The 16,316-nt window shown below is 50.4% G+C and overlaps 1 protein-coding gene across 2 annotated transcripts in view; it reads right to left on the reverse strand.

The window, feature by feature from the left end:
* MORN5 (MORN repeat containing 5) overlaps nt 1–16,288 on the reverse strand; it is a 29,979-nt gene extending 13,691 nt beyond the window's left edge. The window contains exons 1-4 of one of the 2 annotated variants that reach the window (XM_047830540.1): nt 16,147–16,280; nt 12,514–12,661; nt 10,799–10,910; nt 7,006–7,137 (exon numbers count right to left, since the gene is read on the reverse strand). In XM_047830540.1, the coding sequence (XP_047686496.1) occupies nt 7,006–7,137; nt 10,799–10,910; nt 12,514–12,661; nt 16,147–16,193 (439 nt within the window). In that variant the 5' untranslated portion in view covers nt 16,194–16,280. Of the gene's footprint in view, nt 1–7,005; nt 7,138–10,798; nt 10,911–12,513; nt 12,662–16,146 lie in introns of those variants that run through there. The other variant, XM_047830541.1, reaches the window with a different exon arrangement.
* Nucleotides 16,289–16,316: the final 28 nt, after the last annotated feature.

Here is a 16,316-nt window from a genome sequence, read left to right on the forward strand (position 1 = left end):
ACACGAAGAGACACACGTACAAACCGCTAACGTGGGCCTGGCTTATCCTTCCTGAGCAGAATGACAGGGACGGGGAGGAGGGTAGGGGTTAATCTCCCAATTTCCCACCATATTAAGGGTAATTATCCCCAGTATCTTTGAATGCTTCCTTATTGGCCCACAGTGTGTAAAGGGCCCTTTATCAAATAACGTAGCATCTCACTTTGGGGACGGTGGTGTTTTTGTCTTAAGACTCTACAATGGACCTTTTCGTTCATTTAGGAACATTGCAGAGCTCCAGCGGGGGGCAGGGCCTGGGCTTCCTGCAGGAACAACTATGAATGAGCCATGGCTCCGTCAAGGAAGGGAGATGACCGTATAAAGAATAAACCAGGACACAAAGCCAAGAAGAACAGAATGTGGGCAAGAGTTGGGTTCGTCTCCGACTCTGTCACCGGCTGCCTGTCTGACCGGGGGCAACGTATCAACCTATCTAAGGCCAGGTGTCCTCATTGCAAACCGAGGCTCCTAAGAATGACCCACTTGGGATGGCAGGAAAGAGCAGAGGAGATAAGCAGGTACGGTGCTTAGCAAGGGGCTGGCAAGGGTCCCCTCCATTCCCTGAGCCGTGGATGTTCCGGGAGCGTCCCATGCCATTCTTCCGTGGCCTCCTGTCACGTGCCAACCACAGAGAGGTGTGGAGGACCGTGGCAGGTGGAGAGGAGGGGGAAGGGCATCCTGGGCTGGGGGAGGACATGAGGTAAGAACACAGGTGTGTTTATTGGTGGAAGCAGCTCGTCTGGCTGAGCTGGAACATGGGGTGGAAGAGACAGGACGGTGAAAGATGAGCCGGGAGGCTCTAAAGGCCACAATCAAGGGCCTGCAGGGCCCAGTGTTTCGGCAGTATTTCATTTCCCAAGCAAAACCCCCAAGGAGGCAGACAGATGTGGCACATCCAGGCTCGTTTCTCCTGGCAGCCTTCTTGTCTCTCCAGCACCCAGAGAAACCTCAGCAAATCCCAGGGCCTCCCTCTCCTCCAGCCTGAGTCAGTAATCACCATGATACCAGTCACAACCGCCAACCACAGGACACGAGCACTGGGCCAGGTGTCTTACACACTTAATCTCATTTTCCCTAACCTCCAGATTAAGTACTACTAGAAGGCCCATTTTACAGATGAGGAAACGGAGCCTCCAAAAGGAGACAAGGAATAAGCTAGCCAGTGGTGGATCCAGGACCAGAGGGTGGCCAGAGGTGTGGATTCCAGATCCTGGGCTTTTAACCACCACACCAGGCTCTCTCTCTGATCTCTCCCAGTTTCCCATGGGAGGCAAGTCCTAGCTCCGTCTCTATTTTGCTTCGTGTCTGCTGTATTGATTGGAAATACTGCCTGCATTGAGTTGCTACCTCTCATGGTTCTATGGTCCCAAAGGCAGCCTCAAAGTGCAGGAGGAAGACCACCGGACCTGCAGTGAGATGGGAGCGGGTTTGTATCCAGCCTCACCTCCAGCAGTCTGTCATCTGCCATTCACTACTGGAGACCTAGTTCCCTAACGCCAGGCCACACGCGTTCCCAGCTCACTGGATGCGTGGGAGGTCCACCTGAGATGCAGTGCTCCTGAGCCCAAAAGCTTTAAGGTGGGCACCAGAAATGACTGACGCCACTGGGGCTCTGACAGCAGGGAGTGGTGGGGACCTGGGCGGTACATGCCCCAAGTAGGTACACAGGCCAGCCAAGCACAGACCATGCAGACCAGATTGGGCCAGAGGGTTGCTGCTTTGAGACCTTTGATGCGTAAGCTTTTAAGCTTTTCAATGCTTAAGCAGCTTTGAAAACTTGAGAGGTGTGGAGAAATACAGTGGATTGTTTTTACTATTCACAATAATAAGTTGTCTGTTACGTGCCGGGGACTGAATATTGTATAATTTGTTGAAGAATCTGAGGGGCTTGTAGGCAGGTCCTCTGCCTGCCCACCTGCTTTTCTTCCATAAACATTTAATCAGCTCCAAGTCTGGGGACCTGTGTGAGGTGCTGGGGGACCCGGTGATAAATCAGACATAGTCACCTGGTCCTTGTCCTCAAGAAGCTGCTGGTCTAGCGGGGGAGCTAGTCAAATAAAGATGCTTCCGCAGTTATGGGCTAAGTGCTGTTAGGGAGGCTGGTGGGGCATGGAGGAGAGACACCTAACCCAATGGAGCAGGAGACAGAGGGGACGGGAGGAGGTTGGTCAGGGAAGGCTGCTTAGGACAATGATCTATCAATGGTTGGTCCCAAACTTCACGAGGGTTGTGAAATCCATTCAGTGCCTAGCAACCAGGATTTTTAAAATTAAATAGGGACACCTAGGTGGCTCAGTCCATCAAGCGTCTGACTCTCGATTTCTGCTCAGGTCATGATCTCATGGTTCGTGACTTCGAGCCCCTCATCAGGCTCTGCGCTGACTGTGCAGAGCTTCCTTGGGAGTCTCTGTCTCCCTCTCTGCCCCTCTCCTGCCCTCTGTCTCTCTCCAAATAAATAAATAAACTTAAAAGATTAAAACAGAAAATATCCTAGTACATCATGTGTACAAAGAATACATACAAATGTGTGTGTGTTTGTGTGTACTGGGTTGTGATGTACGTTGCTGCTTACTGTGGGCCTGGGTCCAAAGGTTTGAGAGCCACAGTCTGAGAGAACTCTTGCCTGCTCAGATCCCCAAAGCCCGGCACACGGTGGACACTCAAAGGCCTTTTGGTGAGTGGAAGGATAGATTTAAATTCTCATCCGATTCCAGCGAGCAGGTACATCCTCCCCAGGTAAGAAAGGCATTCTCAAAACCCAAGTCTAGCAAACCCGGGGTTGTCAGGCATGCTTGCCATTCAGCAGTTCGTAGTTCAGTGGGCTAGGGCTTTCCCATCAGGTCTGGGGGGTGAAGCCAGTGCGAGGCAGGGAAGGAGCCGGAGCCTTCCAGAGAGGCCTGAGGGTGAACCAAAGGCGACCCTCCTGCTGGTGCCCTAGCCTGTGACCTCCTATAAAAAGAGCGTCCCCGGCCCTGACCCAGCCAAGGTGGCATGCACTTCGTAATAGCAGTGGCTCGGGCCACTCTGTTTATTCTGGGATGGCCTCAGGCACCACCTTAGGCCCGCACGGCCGGCAGCCCTGTACCTTCAGGAGGCCAACAGGAAGCACTGTTTATGGGGGCAGACCAGAATGCAGGGGAGAAAGGGCCCCGGAGAAAACAGGAGATGGACAGAAGTCCGGATCAGTCCCTGGCAGGGTGAGGTGAGTCAAAGGTAATGACTAGGTGGCCATACACGGAGACTCCTTTTAGTGGTTTTCAGGACGCTCCAAGCTCGATCTGTCCTATAATATCAGGACCAAAATACCCCCTGGCTACCTTTCTCCTCCATCGCGGACTCTTAAGGTTGGAAGGACCCTAGGAATTATCCAGCCTGACCCCCTCATTTTACAGATGAAGAGCCAGGGGCCCAGAGAGGGAAGGCACTGGCCCAGGGTCAGCCAGCAGGCAGCCCGAGAGCTGGGCCCGGACTCGGAACCCGGGCCTCTGGCACAGAGCACTGGGGCCCGAATCCCTTCAGGTACTCCTCTCTCGCCATCTCGCCATCTTTCCGATCTAGTTTTACCCCCTTTGGCCCCTTCCCTATATGCAACCAGAGAAATCTCTCCAAATGATGAATCAGTTACTACACTACCCTCCCTTGTCCCCCCTACTGCTCTTCCCCTTCCCACCCCTGGGGCTTCCTCTCTTACATTTCTTCCCTCGACATACTGTTGTCTCATGCTCCCAAACCACTTGTAGCCCCTAAATAGGAGCGATCTCCCACATCTTATCCTTAGCGCGTGCTGTTCCCTCTGCCTCAAACACTCTTCCCAACCCTGCTGCACGTGTCTGCTCTTGTTTAGGCTTCCCGTTAGATCTTGCTCTTTCCGGGAAACCTTGCTGGCCCACTGACCCTGACCTCCAGGGACCTACTAGGTTCTCTTGTGGCAACCCTGATTTACTGTCGGTTTCTCCTGCTCCCTGAGAGAAGACTCTATGATGCTGCCTAACCCAGAGTCAGAGCCACGGCAACTAACCACTAAGTGTTTGTGGACCAGTCATCGGTGTCCACCCTTCTCCAAAACTCCTAAGAATGGCCTTCCCTTCTCATGATGCATTTTTAAAGGCTATTTTTTTTTCCAGAGCAGTTTTAGATGCACAACAAAATTGAGAGGAAGGCACGGAAATTTTGTGTATACCCCCTGCCCCCACATATGCGTGGCCTTCCCATTGTCAGCATTCTCCACTAGAGTGGGTGCCTCTGGGGATGCTACACTGACACCTCATAGTCCAAAGTTTACATTCGGGTTCACTCTGGTGCGTACGTTCAACGGGGCCGGAAAAACGTATAACAACATGGAGCCATCCTTGTCGTGTCATACAGAGTAACTTCATTGCCCTAAAAATCCTCAGTGCTCTATCTGTTTGTGCCATGATGCATTTTCAATTTTATTACCAAGCATGGCTTGGTAGGATTCTGGGAACCACAATTTCTGATTCCCTAGTCATGCCATGCCTTTTTTTTTATGCCTCTGTGTCTTTGCATATGCTGTTCCCTCTACATGGAATGCTCTTCCCCAACATCCTTGCTAACAAAATCCCTGCTCATTCTTTAAGACCTATCACTTATGATACCTTTTTCCTGACTGACACCCTGTATCCCAGCCAGGTGGTCAGTCCCCCTCACCCCTGCTCAATCGCCCTTCATCCCCAGGACTTGCCCCAGAGGGAGGGGGGAGGAACTCCCCCCTTAGGAAGAAAGGCGAGAGCATCTTTGCATTTGTATGAAGGCTCCTCCAAACGAGTCACACAGAAGGGCACGAACGTGTTCCGTCTGTAGGACAGAAAAGTATGGACGCCAAACAACAACCAAAGGGTGGCGGGACTGTGCCAGTGACCGAGCTGCTGACTCTCAGCTCCAAACCTACCATTCTATTCTCACTTTGCAGTCGGGACCGAGCTGTGGGACACTGCTCTGCCGGCTGGCCCCCAGTTAGATGCTGCCAGGCACGTGGAGGCAGAGGGGAACACGCTCTTTTCTGTGTTGCTGGTTGCTCGCGTCAGTGTCAACGTCAGCAATGCGGCCCAACTCACTTCCAGTTTACAGTTCTCCCCGGGATCCTACCATCCGCTTTATGGCTCTCTCTCCAGAAGCCCCACTGGGCAGCGGCCCCTCCCACAGGTCTGAGTTGCTGCTTCTGGGGGGCCCTCTCTTGACCCTCTAGGTTCTAATAGCCCAGTCTCCGGCTCCTCCCCCAGTTCTTGAGGTAGTAGTCGCTCCCTGCAGTTATTTATTTATTCTGTCACCTCGATGCTTTGTCAGTACTCCAATATCTCTTTAACTAATTTCCTGATACGAAGTTCACTCTGTCCTCCTGTCTGGACCCTGCCTGATACAGAGACAGAGTTCCTGCTCACATGGATCTTACAGTCTAGTGGAACAGACAGACGTTCAAGCAATTAATCACACAAATGAGGCTTTAATTACAGTTGAAATAAGTGCTGGGAAGGAAAAGTACAAAGTATATTAGCATATTAATGGCCCTGAGAAGCCCTTCAATAAATGAAATTGTTGAGCATTGTTTCACTCAGTATCTCTTTAGCTTACTCAATCAAGAAACTTCATAGAGAGCCTATTAACATCCAGGAGAATTAGTGTTCTGCAGAATCTACCCTGTCAATGGCAAATGGGAAGTCATTAAAGCAAACTGCCAGGAGACGTGGAATGTGAACATTTGCCACCCTCCCCGCAGTAGCCCCCGGTGGGGTAGCGCTATTTCCGCTCCAGGATTCAGCCAGAAGACCAGCTGACCATTCCCTTTACTCTTACTTCAGCACCACAAGGCAACTTTCTGATGACCACTGACTCCCTGAGTAAATGCCCCTGTAGGGAGAGGAGGCTCTCATCAGCCAGCCCAGGCCTCCTGGTCTCCCTGGAAGTTTCGTTCTGATTTTAGAGCAGGGTTCCTTGACCCGGGTCTTAAGAAGTAGTCCTTAAGACTATATGCAAAATGTGCGCACGCGCGTGCGTGCGTGTGCATATGCATGTTTATGTGTGTGCACACACATTTTTCTAGGAAGAGGGTCCATTGTTCTTGTTATTCCTAGTGGGACTGTGTCTCTAGGAAAGTGAAAGGTTCCGAATCACCATGTTAAAGGAAAGTGTCCTTACCTGTACACTGGCCTCCTCTGAGTTTGGTCACCATAAGCCTGATCAGCTTGTGTCCGCTCACCAGCTGAGGTCCTGGATCCTCCAAGGTACTCCCATGGCTGAGGGCACCAGCCAGCATTCTGGTACCACATGGTATCATTCACCTTCTCGACATTTACCTGTGCTATTTCCTCTCTGGAAAACCTCTCCCCATGCCCTGTGGCCAACTCCCAGTTACTCGTTAGGTCTCATTTTAGCTGTCACTTCCTTCTTGAGACCCTCTGAATTTCCAATTCTGGACGAGGTATCCCTTCTCTGTGCTCCCACAGCATCCCTCCCACCTCCCTGGGACTCCCCGCCTTCACCTCTCCCCCTGCCCCAATCTGGGGCCACGTTTTCCCCTTTTACTGGGCTTATTCCATGATGCGATCAACCCTTTCTGGTGCTTGTCTGCTACCTGTCAAAACATAAGCTCCATGAGGAAGGAGGTTGGGGTCCAGCTTTGGTGCCTGTAGTGTCTAGCGTTTAGTAAGTGCTCATTAAATACGAGTCAAAGGGAAGCACGCAAAAATATGTACTTTAATCCTTTTCGTGCTATACTTCTCTGCAGTCACAGTTAACCACAAGTGTCCTTTGCCTCATTCTATGACTGTATCGTACAGACTTGTCAGGCGTAAGAACTCCCAACTGTGAAACAGATAATAATTTTTGGCTTTTATCAGCAAAAGTTTCTTTCTCACCAAATGCACACAGGTGTGCGCACACATATGCACAAACCTATGGGTAAATGAGAGGAGGGAAAACATGTGCCACAGGGTGTCAGAATGAACATACCTGCATTTCTCAAAAAGCGGTTCCTATAGTCTTTGATTATCCTTGTGACCGGGTCATAGAAGCCATCTCCGCAATCGTAACAGCCTTCAGGGATTTTTCTAGGCGGGTCCATATTGGTGACTTGAGAGATCCCTTGAAAAGACACAGTGGATAATCCGCTCACTACCAAGGCCAAATCTAAACCTGGTCTCCCTAACGTCCACTTTTGGCTGGTTGCTCACGTGAGTATCTGCTACCGCCCTTGGGCTGAACACTCCCGACTCAGAGCAGCAGGAGCAGTGCCCGAGAGCAGCTTCCTGAAAACGGCTCTGTGAGCAGGGTCTTGGGGACTAGACCCGCAACTTCTTTCCTTGACCCCATCCTCCATTGCTAGGGACACCAGGCCAAAGGGCATAGGTTGTGGAGGCAGAGAGACCGTGAGGGTGCATCACAGTCAGCCATGTGGACAGAAAGGCACGTCTGGCAGAAGGATGGAGGCATGAGTCATCAGGCCTCACTCAGGAAACCGTGTGGAGCAGGGCGTATGTAAGGACAAGCGTAGGAAGAAATGCGTCGGGTGGGCAAGCATCCAGGAGTGGAGAATTTTGACTCTTACCAAAATGACCACAGCAGCTGCCATTTAGTGAGTGACCATCTTGTGCCTGGAAATTCATTAACTCCTGCCAGTGTCATTTAATTCTCACAGCATCCAGTGGCCCCATTTCAGATAAAGAAACTGAGTCTCAAAGAGGTCAAGTAACCTGCCCAAGACTCTCCAGCTAGGAAGCAGCTAGACACCCGGCCGTGAAACCTACAGGTTAATCCGCTGATGTCCCGGGCACCGCTGACAGGACCAGGGGCGTCCAAACCACCAGGAGCTCAAGAGGAGCTGGTGCACCTTGTAGGTCACACTGCCCTGTGTGTTGTGTATCTTGGAAGGCTGAGGCCCGAGTAATGGGTGCAAGGTTGGAATAAATAACTTCTAGGGATCTTTCTAATGTGTGTTTCCTGTAATTCCCTGTTCTCTGGACCGAGGGCTGGATGCCCACCGAGCAGAGCACCATGTTCACGGCTCGTGGCAGGGGGTGGGGGTGGGGGGGTGGGTTCAGTCCTGCGCACAGCTGCTCCTATGTTGGTTAATGATAACCCCTCTGTGTATTATTGGCTAACGGTTACGGAGCACTTATTCCGTGCCGAACCCTCTCCAGCCATTCTCTCCCCGGAGCCTCATGCCAGTGCCGTCTCACAGATACTCAGCGAGGAGGAGGGGCAGCCTTACGCTTCCCCCACCACCACCCCCCCTCCCCCCGCCCTTGAGGCTAAGAGGCGGCTGTCGCAGAGCTCTGCCAAGTTCCCAGTGACGTGGGCAGGCAGTGGGTACTTAGGATAAAGCTGCTGTGTTGGGAATTGCTGGAGGAGAAGGAAGGATGCCAGGAAGGTCACCGCACTGCCTACGAGCCCCACCTCTGACAAAACCAGCTGAGTGTCTCCATGTGACAGCTGAGTGTCTGTGGCCAGGGGCTCTCTCTCTGCCTACAGGCTTCAGTCAGGGTGATGAGACCATGACAAAGTCCAGGCCCTGTCATAACTAGCCCAGGAGGAGCCGTTTACAAGGTTCTTAAGTGGCATCCAGCCTGGCAGCTCCTGGTAGGAAGAGACTGTGCCCTCTGCTCTCAGGCCCCCGGCGGTCCAGCCAGTGTCTGACCCAGAGTAGGTACTCAGGAAATTCAATGTCATTGCCTTAATTCCCACTCCCCCATCTCTCCCTGCTGTGAAGTCAGTATTATCCTCCCTGTGTAACTCTTTTCTGATGCCTACTGTATGCTCAGCAACGTGCCAGGCACTGGGGACACATCAGTGAATAAGACTGACCCCCCGCCCTCGTAGAGCTCAGTCGACTTGGGAAGAGAGACTCTGTGCACTCATGTTAGAGCTCTGGGCACAGCCACGGCTGCTCTGCAGTATGCCACAGGGAGACCCTGCCTCGTCTGGGAATTCAGGGAAGGAACCCCAGGCTAAGGGGCATTAGGCTGAAACCTGAAGGATGGGAAGGAGTTCTCGGGGTGAAGTGAGGGGTTAGAGCTTCCCAGCAGAGGGAACAGTAGGAAAGATCATGGTCTTTTCAAGGAATAGAGGTATAGCCAGTATGCGAAGGAGGAGAGACTATCCAAGAAAGGCAGGTAGTGTGGTATGAGGTTGGGGACAGCAGCAGGAGCGAGAGAATGCAGGTCATTTTAAGAATTTGGAACCTTATCTTGAGGGTAGTGAGGAGGCACTGAAGAGTATGTGGTGGGGGTGGGGGCGGGGGAATGTCAATCCCAGTCATGTTCCTCAAAGATGAGGGTAGAGTGACTGCAGAGTGTAGAATGGCCCAGAGTGAGTCAAACCTAGATCTCGGGTAAGCGATTATGTGATGAACACATGAATGAATATATTTAAGAGGTAGAATCCACAGGACCAGGTAGTTGCTTGTACATGGGGAAAGAAGGCAGGACTCAGCCCATCTAGGTGGGCTGGAGCGACAGTCTCTGAGGGAGCAATCACGGGGGGAGAAGGGGCTGGTGGGGAAGGTAACAAGTTCAGTGTAGACAAAGTGAGGGATGACAAACACAGGTGTTGGGGAAGTTGGCTGCAGGAACCCAGGGCTCAGGGATTTTGATTTCCATTGGAAGCTGATGGTATAAATGAAGGCTTAGAAGCGAATCAGCTTGTTTAGGGATAGGGTACAGAAGGATAACAGAATAGGGCTTAAGGACGGAGAGCCCTGGGAACCCCCAAATTAATAACTGGGGTGGGGGGAAGAGCTGACAATGGAGACAAAGGGAGAGAAGGCTCACCTGATCAACTAACTGATTCAAGGTGACATAGCCACCGTTTGAGCCGGGTTTGATTCCACCCCGGGTGCTTTCTGGAGGTTTCTGCCCTCATGGAGGCTGACTTGCCCAGGCTCATCCAGCTATTGACAGGGAATTTAGGACTCAAACCCAGACCTTCCAGCTCCAGGCTCAGTCAACTACACCCCATCATCTCCTAAGTTAGGATTTATTCTTATAATTTGAAAAGTCACTGTCCCACGTGTCATTCTGGATGCATTGTCTCAGCCGTGTCAGAAACTATACTCTTGAGGTGCAGCGGACCTCACACAAGCCCCTGAGACACAGAGGAGCCCCTTAAGTGGCTGCTCTCTGAGTCCAGAGTCTAGGCCCAAACGTAACCCTCCATGACGGAGCACGCTTTCTGATGATACGGGGAACGCAGAGAGGAAGACTTGGGCCCCCTGGGAACTCCGCTCCTGGGAAGCATGTCTGGACCCCTGGGCCTCGGCTTCCTCCAATACAACATGGGACCAGACCGGCAGGCACGGCAGGGTCATCTGGAGATTCTGGAGAGCCCCAGCTAGCATTTGATACATGGAGCTCATGCTCCTTCGGTGCTGCTCAATTTCTGTGCTACAGCTGGTTCTAGGAATATCATGGCTGAGATGGACCGTGCGCCCACCGTGAGCAAGACGTTGCTATAAACCCTATACATGCCTTATCTTACTTTCAACACACTTGTGGGGTGGATGATGCTATCGTCCCATTTCGCAGGAGAGAAACTGAGGCACAGAGCTGTGAACGCCCTGCCTGTGGTCCCCAGCTGGTACAGCGGAGATGTGAGGACTGGTCTTTCTGGCTCTACAACCTGGCTCTTTTGTGTCCTGCGGCCTCTGCTCAATGCCTCCTCTCTTTTGGGTTCCTTCAATAGGCCACGGCCCTTCCCCTTCGTTCCCCTCTCGGTCTGGGTGTGAAGAAAAGGGCGGGTGCCCAGGTACCTGCAGGCTTCAAGCCATAGCAGATCTCGGTGTAAAACCTCCGGTCACAGCCGTCGCAGTAATGCCAGTGCTCGGCATCGTACTGCAGCCCGTCCGAGAAGGTGTACGTGCCCTGGAAGACAAGGAGCATGCGCGCAGGCATGAGGCTGCCCTTCTGCCAAGAAGGACGGATGTCAAGGGGAGAGGTGGCTTTCTTATTGCCGCAGAAGAGAAGTGATAACTATCACAGCCATTATGGCTGTGATGATTAGAAGGAATGGCTACAGTGCTGGGCTCTCTGTGACTGGCACTCAAAATGTGGCAACTCACTGCGCAATGCTGGGCAGATGACCGAGCCCTTGGTTTCCTCGTTTACAAAACCGCATGATAAGAATATATATGTTATAGGGCCGATTCAATGAGATAGTACTGGCAAAGCATCTAGCACAGTGCCTGGCATAGAGTAAGCATTCAGTCGTAGCTGAAAAGGTCATGGCCATCAGTCATAGCCCTTTGTCCAAACATGTACGTTCTGCTTTTGCTGCCTTAGCGCTGAAGGAATCCCCAGGATGTAGAGGTCGCATTGGCCTGGGCATCAGGAAACATAGATGGAAATTCCGATACTATTAATTCACTGTGTGACCTTGGAAAAGTCATATCCCCTTCCTGGGGCTTAGAGTCTCCAAGCTGTAAAACAAGGAATGTTTCTTAACCTTCTTAAGGTGGCTATTAGTAAAACCAATGACAGCAATAGACCTTTCCTCAGAGAAAACTGTTCTCCCATATAAATCAGGACATTGCACTGGCTCCCTGAACTGTATTCATGGGCCCACAAATACTAGGTGGGATTAGATGGGTCAGATGTTTGTCATGATACCAGTAGCGGTGACAGCAGCAGTTCTATGACCTAACACTGAGTGCCAGCTCTATGCCAGGTACTGAGCAAAGGGCTTACAGATATCACCTCATTTGCATTCACAACCACCCTAGGAAGTGGCTAGTACTATTCTGGCAGGCTAATAACGATTCCCCAAGGATACCCACACATAAATGCCGGAACCTGTAAAAATGTTAACCCTATGTGGCAAATGGTACTTTGCAGGTGTGATTAAGTTAAGGATCTTGAAATGGGGAGATTTTCCTGGATTATCTGGGTGGGCCCAGTATGATTGCGAAGGTCTTTATAAGAGGGAAGCGAGGGGGCCAGAGAGATAGAAGACGAGATGATGGAAAACGCAGAGAGAAGGAGAGGTGATGATGGAGGCGGAAGTCAGAGTGATGCAGGAAGGCAGGAAGCTTCTAGAAGATGGAAAAGGTAAGGAAATGGATTCTCCCGTTCAGCCTCTGGAAGGAATGCAGCATTGCTGACCTATTTTAGACTTCTGACTTCCAGAACTGTAAGGTAATACATCTCTGTTGTTTTAAGGCACGGGGTTTGTAGTAATTTGTTACAGTAGCAATATGATGTACAACTATTGTCCCCAGTTTATAGGGGAATTCGTGGGCCCAAGGTCACACAGTTAGTGGCACAATAGGATTCAAACTCATCATGGCCTCTCCAGGGGCCCTTCTGGATCCAGAGGAGAGGATTCTAGAACCCTGGGAGATCAGTAGGAAGGGAGAAGAGGGAATGGAAAGAGGTGGGCACTGGATGGAGAGGTCAGGGTGCTCCATAGTGGGGGATTTTCCTGTCCGAGGCTTTGCTCTCTGCAACCTCCCCTCCTCAGGCTGATCACCTTCACGGCCAGTCCCTTTTCCCAAATGGCATCATAGCGGCTCCCGTTGGGGAAGTACAGGGTTCCTTGGCCATGAAACATGCCGTCCTTCATTTCCCCAACATACTTTGTTTCGGTAGGGAGGAGGTATTCGGCTTCGCCCTCCATCCTGCAAGGACAAAGGGAAATGATTGAACCGTGCATGGCGGCTGGAGGATCAGAGCTGACAGGCACAGGCGAGCAAGTGGGAACCTCATCCTCAGGGTCCTCTGATGTTACCGTCCCAGTAATATTTTGTTCAAAACCAAACTTTTTCTTCAGTTCCCTCAAAAATTAAAAAATGAGAGGGTCTGTGTTGTTGAAGGTGGGGGCGGGTGCAGTTTTGTCGGTCTTCCACCTTACCTATAGGCTGTCCTGGAGTTCACACTTCCCCCGACACACCCGTTGGTTGGCCCAGAGAGGGGAGGGATGTGCCCAAAGCCACACAGCACTGTGAAGCAGAGACTAGGGCCAGGTTTCCTGGCAGCTCGTTCTGGGTCTTCCCTGTCCCCCATGATCAGCCTACCCCTGCCCTCTATACCACTTGTAGAGAATTTGGAAAAGGATGAAACTTAGGAGACATAGGCTTGAATCTTATTTCACCATTTCCTGGCTGTATCATCTTGGAGACTTCCCTAAACTTTTTTGTTTTCCTTCCTTCCTTCCCTTTTTTCCAACAGATATTTCCAGAGCATCCACTATCTATCAACACCTACCATACGTGGTGAGTCTGGTCTGCAGGGTACAACCTGGTCACAACAGTGATCAAGGCATACGAAGTAACCCCCCGCCCCTCGAGGGGGCTCACAGTCTAGTGGGGGACACAATGAAGTAAATACATAATGTGTGGTAATTGCCATGTGGGGGAAAGACAGGCGCTTAACAGGAGCACAGGGCAGGGATGCCCAGCTTGACCAGCTGACCACTCATTTCATGTGTGAAAGTGACTGAGATTAATGCCCAAGATCAACTCAGATAATGTATAGTGATTTTCCTAGTGAAGGGCCTTCCATGCAGCGAGTACTGAAGAGAGACACTTTCCTTCATTTCTTCGTTCCTGTATTCCTTCTCTATTCTTCCCTGCTAGCTGGAAGTCACCTCTTCTAACTCTGAACTTCTTTAGGCTTTTGTGTGTACTTCCGTTGGATGCTCAGCACTTTCTGCCTTGCATTGTACTTGTATTCCTTGTATCCCCTATTTCACTGAAGCTTCTAAATGAAGACCTTGGTATCCTTAGTTCTTGGAATCATGATTCTGCTCACACAGGTGCTCTGCAAACATCCGCTGCATAAGGAATGGAAACAGAAGGGTGCAGTGACTGAGCAGATGACAGAAGACAGAAGATGCCACTGTGCTTGAAGCACAGTTCCTGAGCCATGCAGACCTGGGGTCACCAGGCCCAATCCAGGCCTGGCTCCACCTATGAGCCTGTGTGACCTTGGGCAAGCCCCTTCACCTCTCTGATGAGCCCGAGTTTCTCCTCTATAAAATGGGGATAATGACAATACTCCTCCCCAAAGTTGAGATAATTGGATGAAATAATAGCTATGAAACAACGGCAGAATGCCCAATATAGACTAAGAACTCAAAAATGATTTTGCTTTTATTCTACTGCGAGATGTGAGAGGAGAGAGAATGCCTTTTCTCCTTTATCTTTTTGCTTGAAATCACATCTACCATTTCCGTTTCTATCAAAACCCTTCTCTGAGATTAGAACCCTGCTCCCTTTTTTTAAACGGCAAACTGGACATTCATTGTTCAGACCTTCTATAGGCATCTCCAGCTCCCCCCAAATGAAACTCATACTCTCCTCCTCCAGAGCAGCCCCTTCTCAGAGTTCTCAATTTCCACGAATGGTACCAGAATCCTCCAGGTTCAAAGCCTAGAGCCAGGCACTGAGTTGGGACTGGAGGCAGTCTCTGAGTGGGACTGGGAGCCAATCAGTTGCCAAGTCCTGACAATGTAAATTCCCGAACTTATACATCTCTCTCTTTCCTGAAGCCCCACTGCCTCTGCTTTGGTTCAGGGTCCTGCTACCTCTTCCTGGGACAACTATGGGCTCTGACTTGATCTCTCTATTTCCACCCCGCCTCCCTCCCTCGTTCTTTCCCTTCTCTTCCTCTCTTTCCTTCCCTCCCATTTTTCTTTTATTCATTCAAGGCAAAAAGCCTTCATTATAAATTCAAAGTAAGTTAAAAAGAACAAACAGGGGTGCCTGGGTGGCTTAGTCAGTTAAACGACCCACCGACTTTGGCTCAGGTCATTACACTGTGGTTCATGAGTTTGAGCCCCATGTCGGGCTCTGTGCTGACAGCTCAGAGCCTGGAGCCTGCTTCGGATTCTGTGTCTTCCCCCCTCTCTGCCCCTGCTCACACTCCATCTCTCTCCGCCCCCCTCTCAAAAATAAATAAACATTACATTTATTTTTTTTAAAAAGAAGAGATAAAGACCTCAATCCATAGTGAGGACATGATTACCATATCACAAGTTTCTTTCTTTTTCTTTCTTTCTTTTCTTTCTTTCTTTCTTTCTTTCTTTCTTTCTTTCCTCATTTCTTTCCTTCTTCCTTTCTTTCCTTTTCCTTCCTTTTTTTCTTTCTTTTCTTACTTTCATTCTTTTATGAATTCTTTCAGCCAACATTTACTAAGTGACATATGCATTATGAGGAGAGATACAGTGCAAAGTAAATTAGATTTCCTAGTGCCCAGCCCTACAAAGGATCTATCCATCAGTGGCTCCTCCCACTCACAGAACTGTGCACAGTACTCAGATCTCTGTATGCCAGAGCACAGACCCACCCTTCCAGCTCTGGCCCCCACTCTCTTTACACTCCGGCCCAACTGAACTGCCTGCTCTTCCCCCTATAAGTCCTCTGAACTATTGCTCATGCTGCTTCCTCTGCCCGGAAACATTCTTCACCTTGCATCTCTACCCACCTAAATCCTACCCAATCCTCAGGGCCCATCTTCAATATTTCCTCCTCCAGAAAGCCTTCAAGGACAGCCCCAACTGGCCATGTCCTCTGTAGAAGCCCAGCAGCAGGGCTCCATAGAAAGCTCATGAGCTTTGGAGTCAGACCTGGGTTTTGATCTCTGACCTGCCAAATGCCAATGAGGTGACTTTGAGCAAGTTACATAATTACTCCAAGCCTCACTTTTTCCATCTGTAAAATGAGTATTGTATCTATCTCATAGGGTTGCTGTGGGGAGGAGAGGATTCAGGCAAAGCCACCATCTGAAATTATCTTCCCATTTCTTTGTTTATTGGCCATACACCAACTAGACTGTAAACTCTATGAGAGCAAGGATCTTGACATTTTTTAGTATTTTTTTATCCCCAAATCTAAAACTGCAGATAGCAAACACACACGTATATATGGAATGAATATATCTCAGCTATGCTGCTTATTATATGTGTCCTTGAGCAAGTCACTTTACTTCACTGGGTCTCATTTTTCTTAACTGTAAAATGGAAATAAACAATCATATCTGAAAGCGTTGTCCCGAAGGATAAAAGGAATAAAGTTTGTGAAAGTGCCTGGAACAAAGTGCTTTGCAAAGGCAGCCCTCTTTAACCAGTCACAGATTTAAGACATGAGTCAGATGAGGCCCTTACCTCCCGTCTACATATTCCCCAATATATTGGCTCCCCGTGTACTCCATGACACCAGCCTCTAGCTTCCAGCGGTTGGGATCCTGGAGTCTCAGTGCGTCCCGCCTCACTATGACAACCAAGATGGGCGGGGCCGGCTCGGAGCCCCGCCCACAGACCCCGCTTGCCTTCCA

The sequence above is a fragment of the Prionailurus viverrinus genome, chromosome D4, assembly GCF_022837055.1.
Source record: "Prionailurus viverrinus isolate Anna chromosome D4, UM_Priviv_1.0, whole genome shotgun sequence".
Taxonomy (NCBI): domain Eukaryota; kingdom Metazoa; phylum Chordata; class Mammalia; order Carnivora; family Felidae; genus Prionailurus; species Prionailurus viverrinus.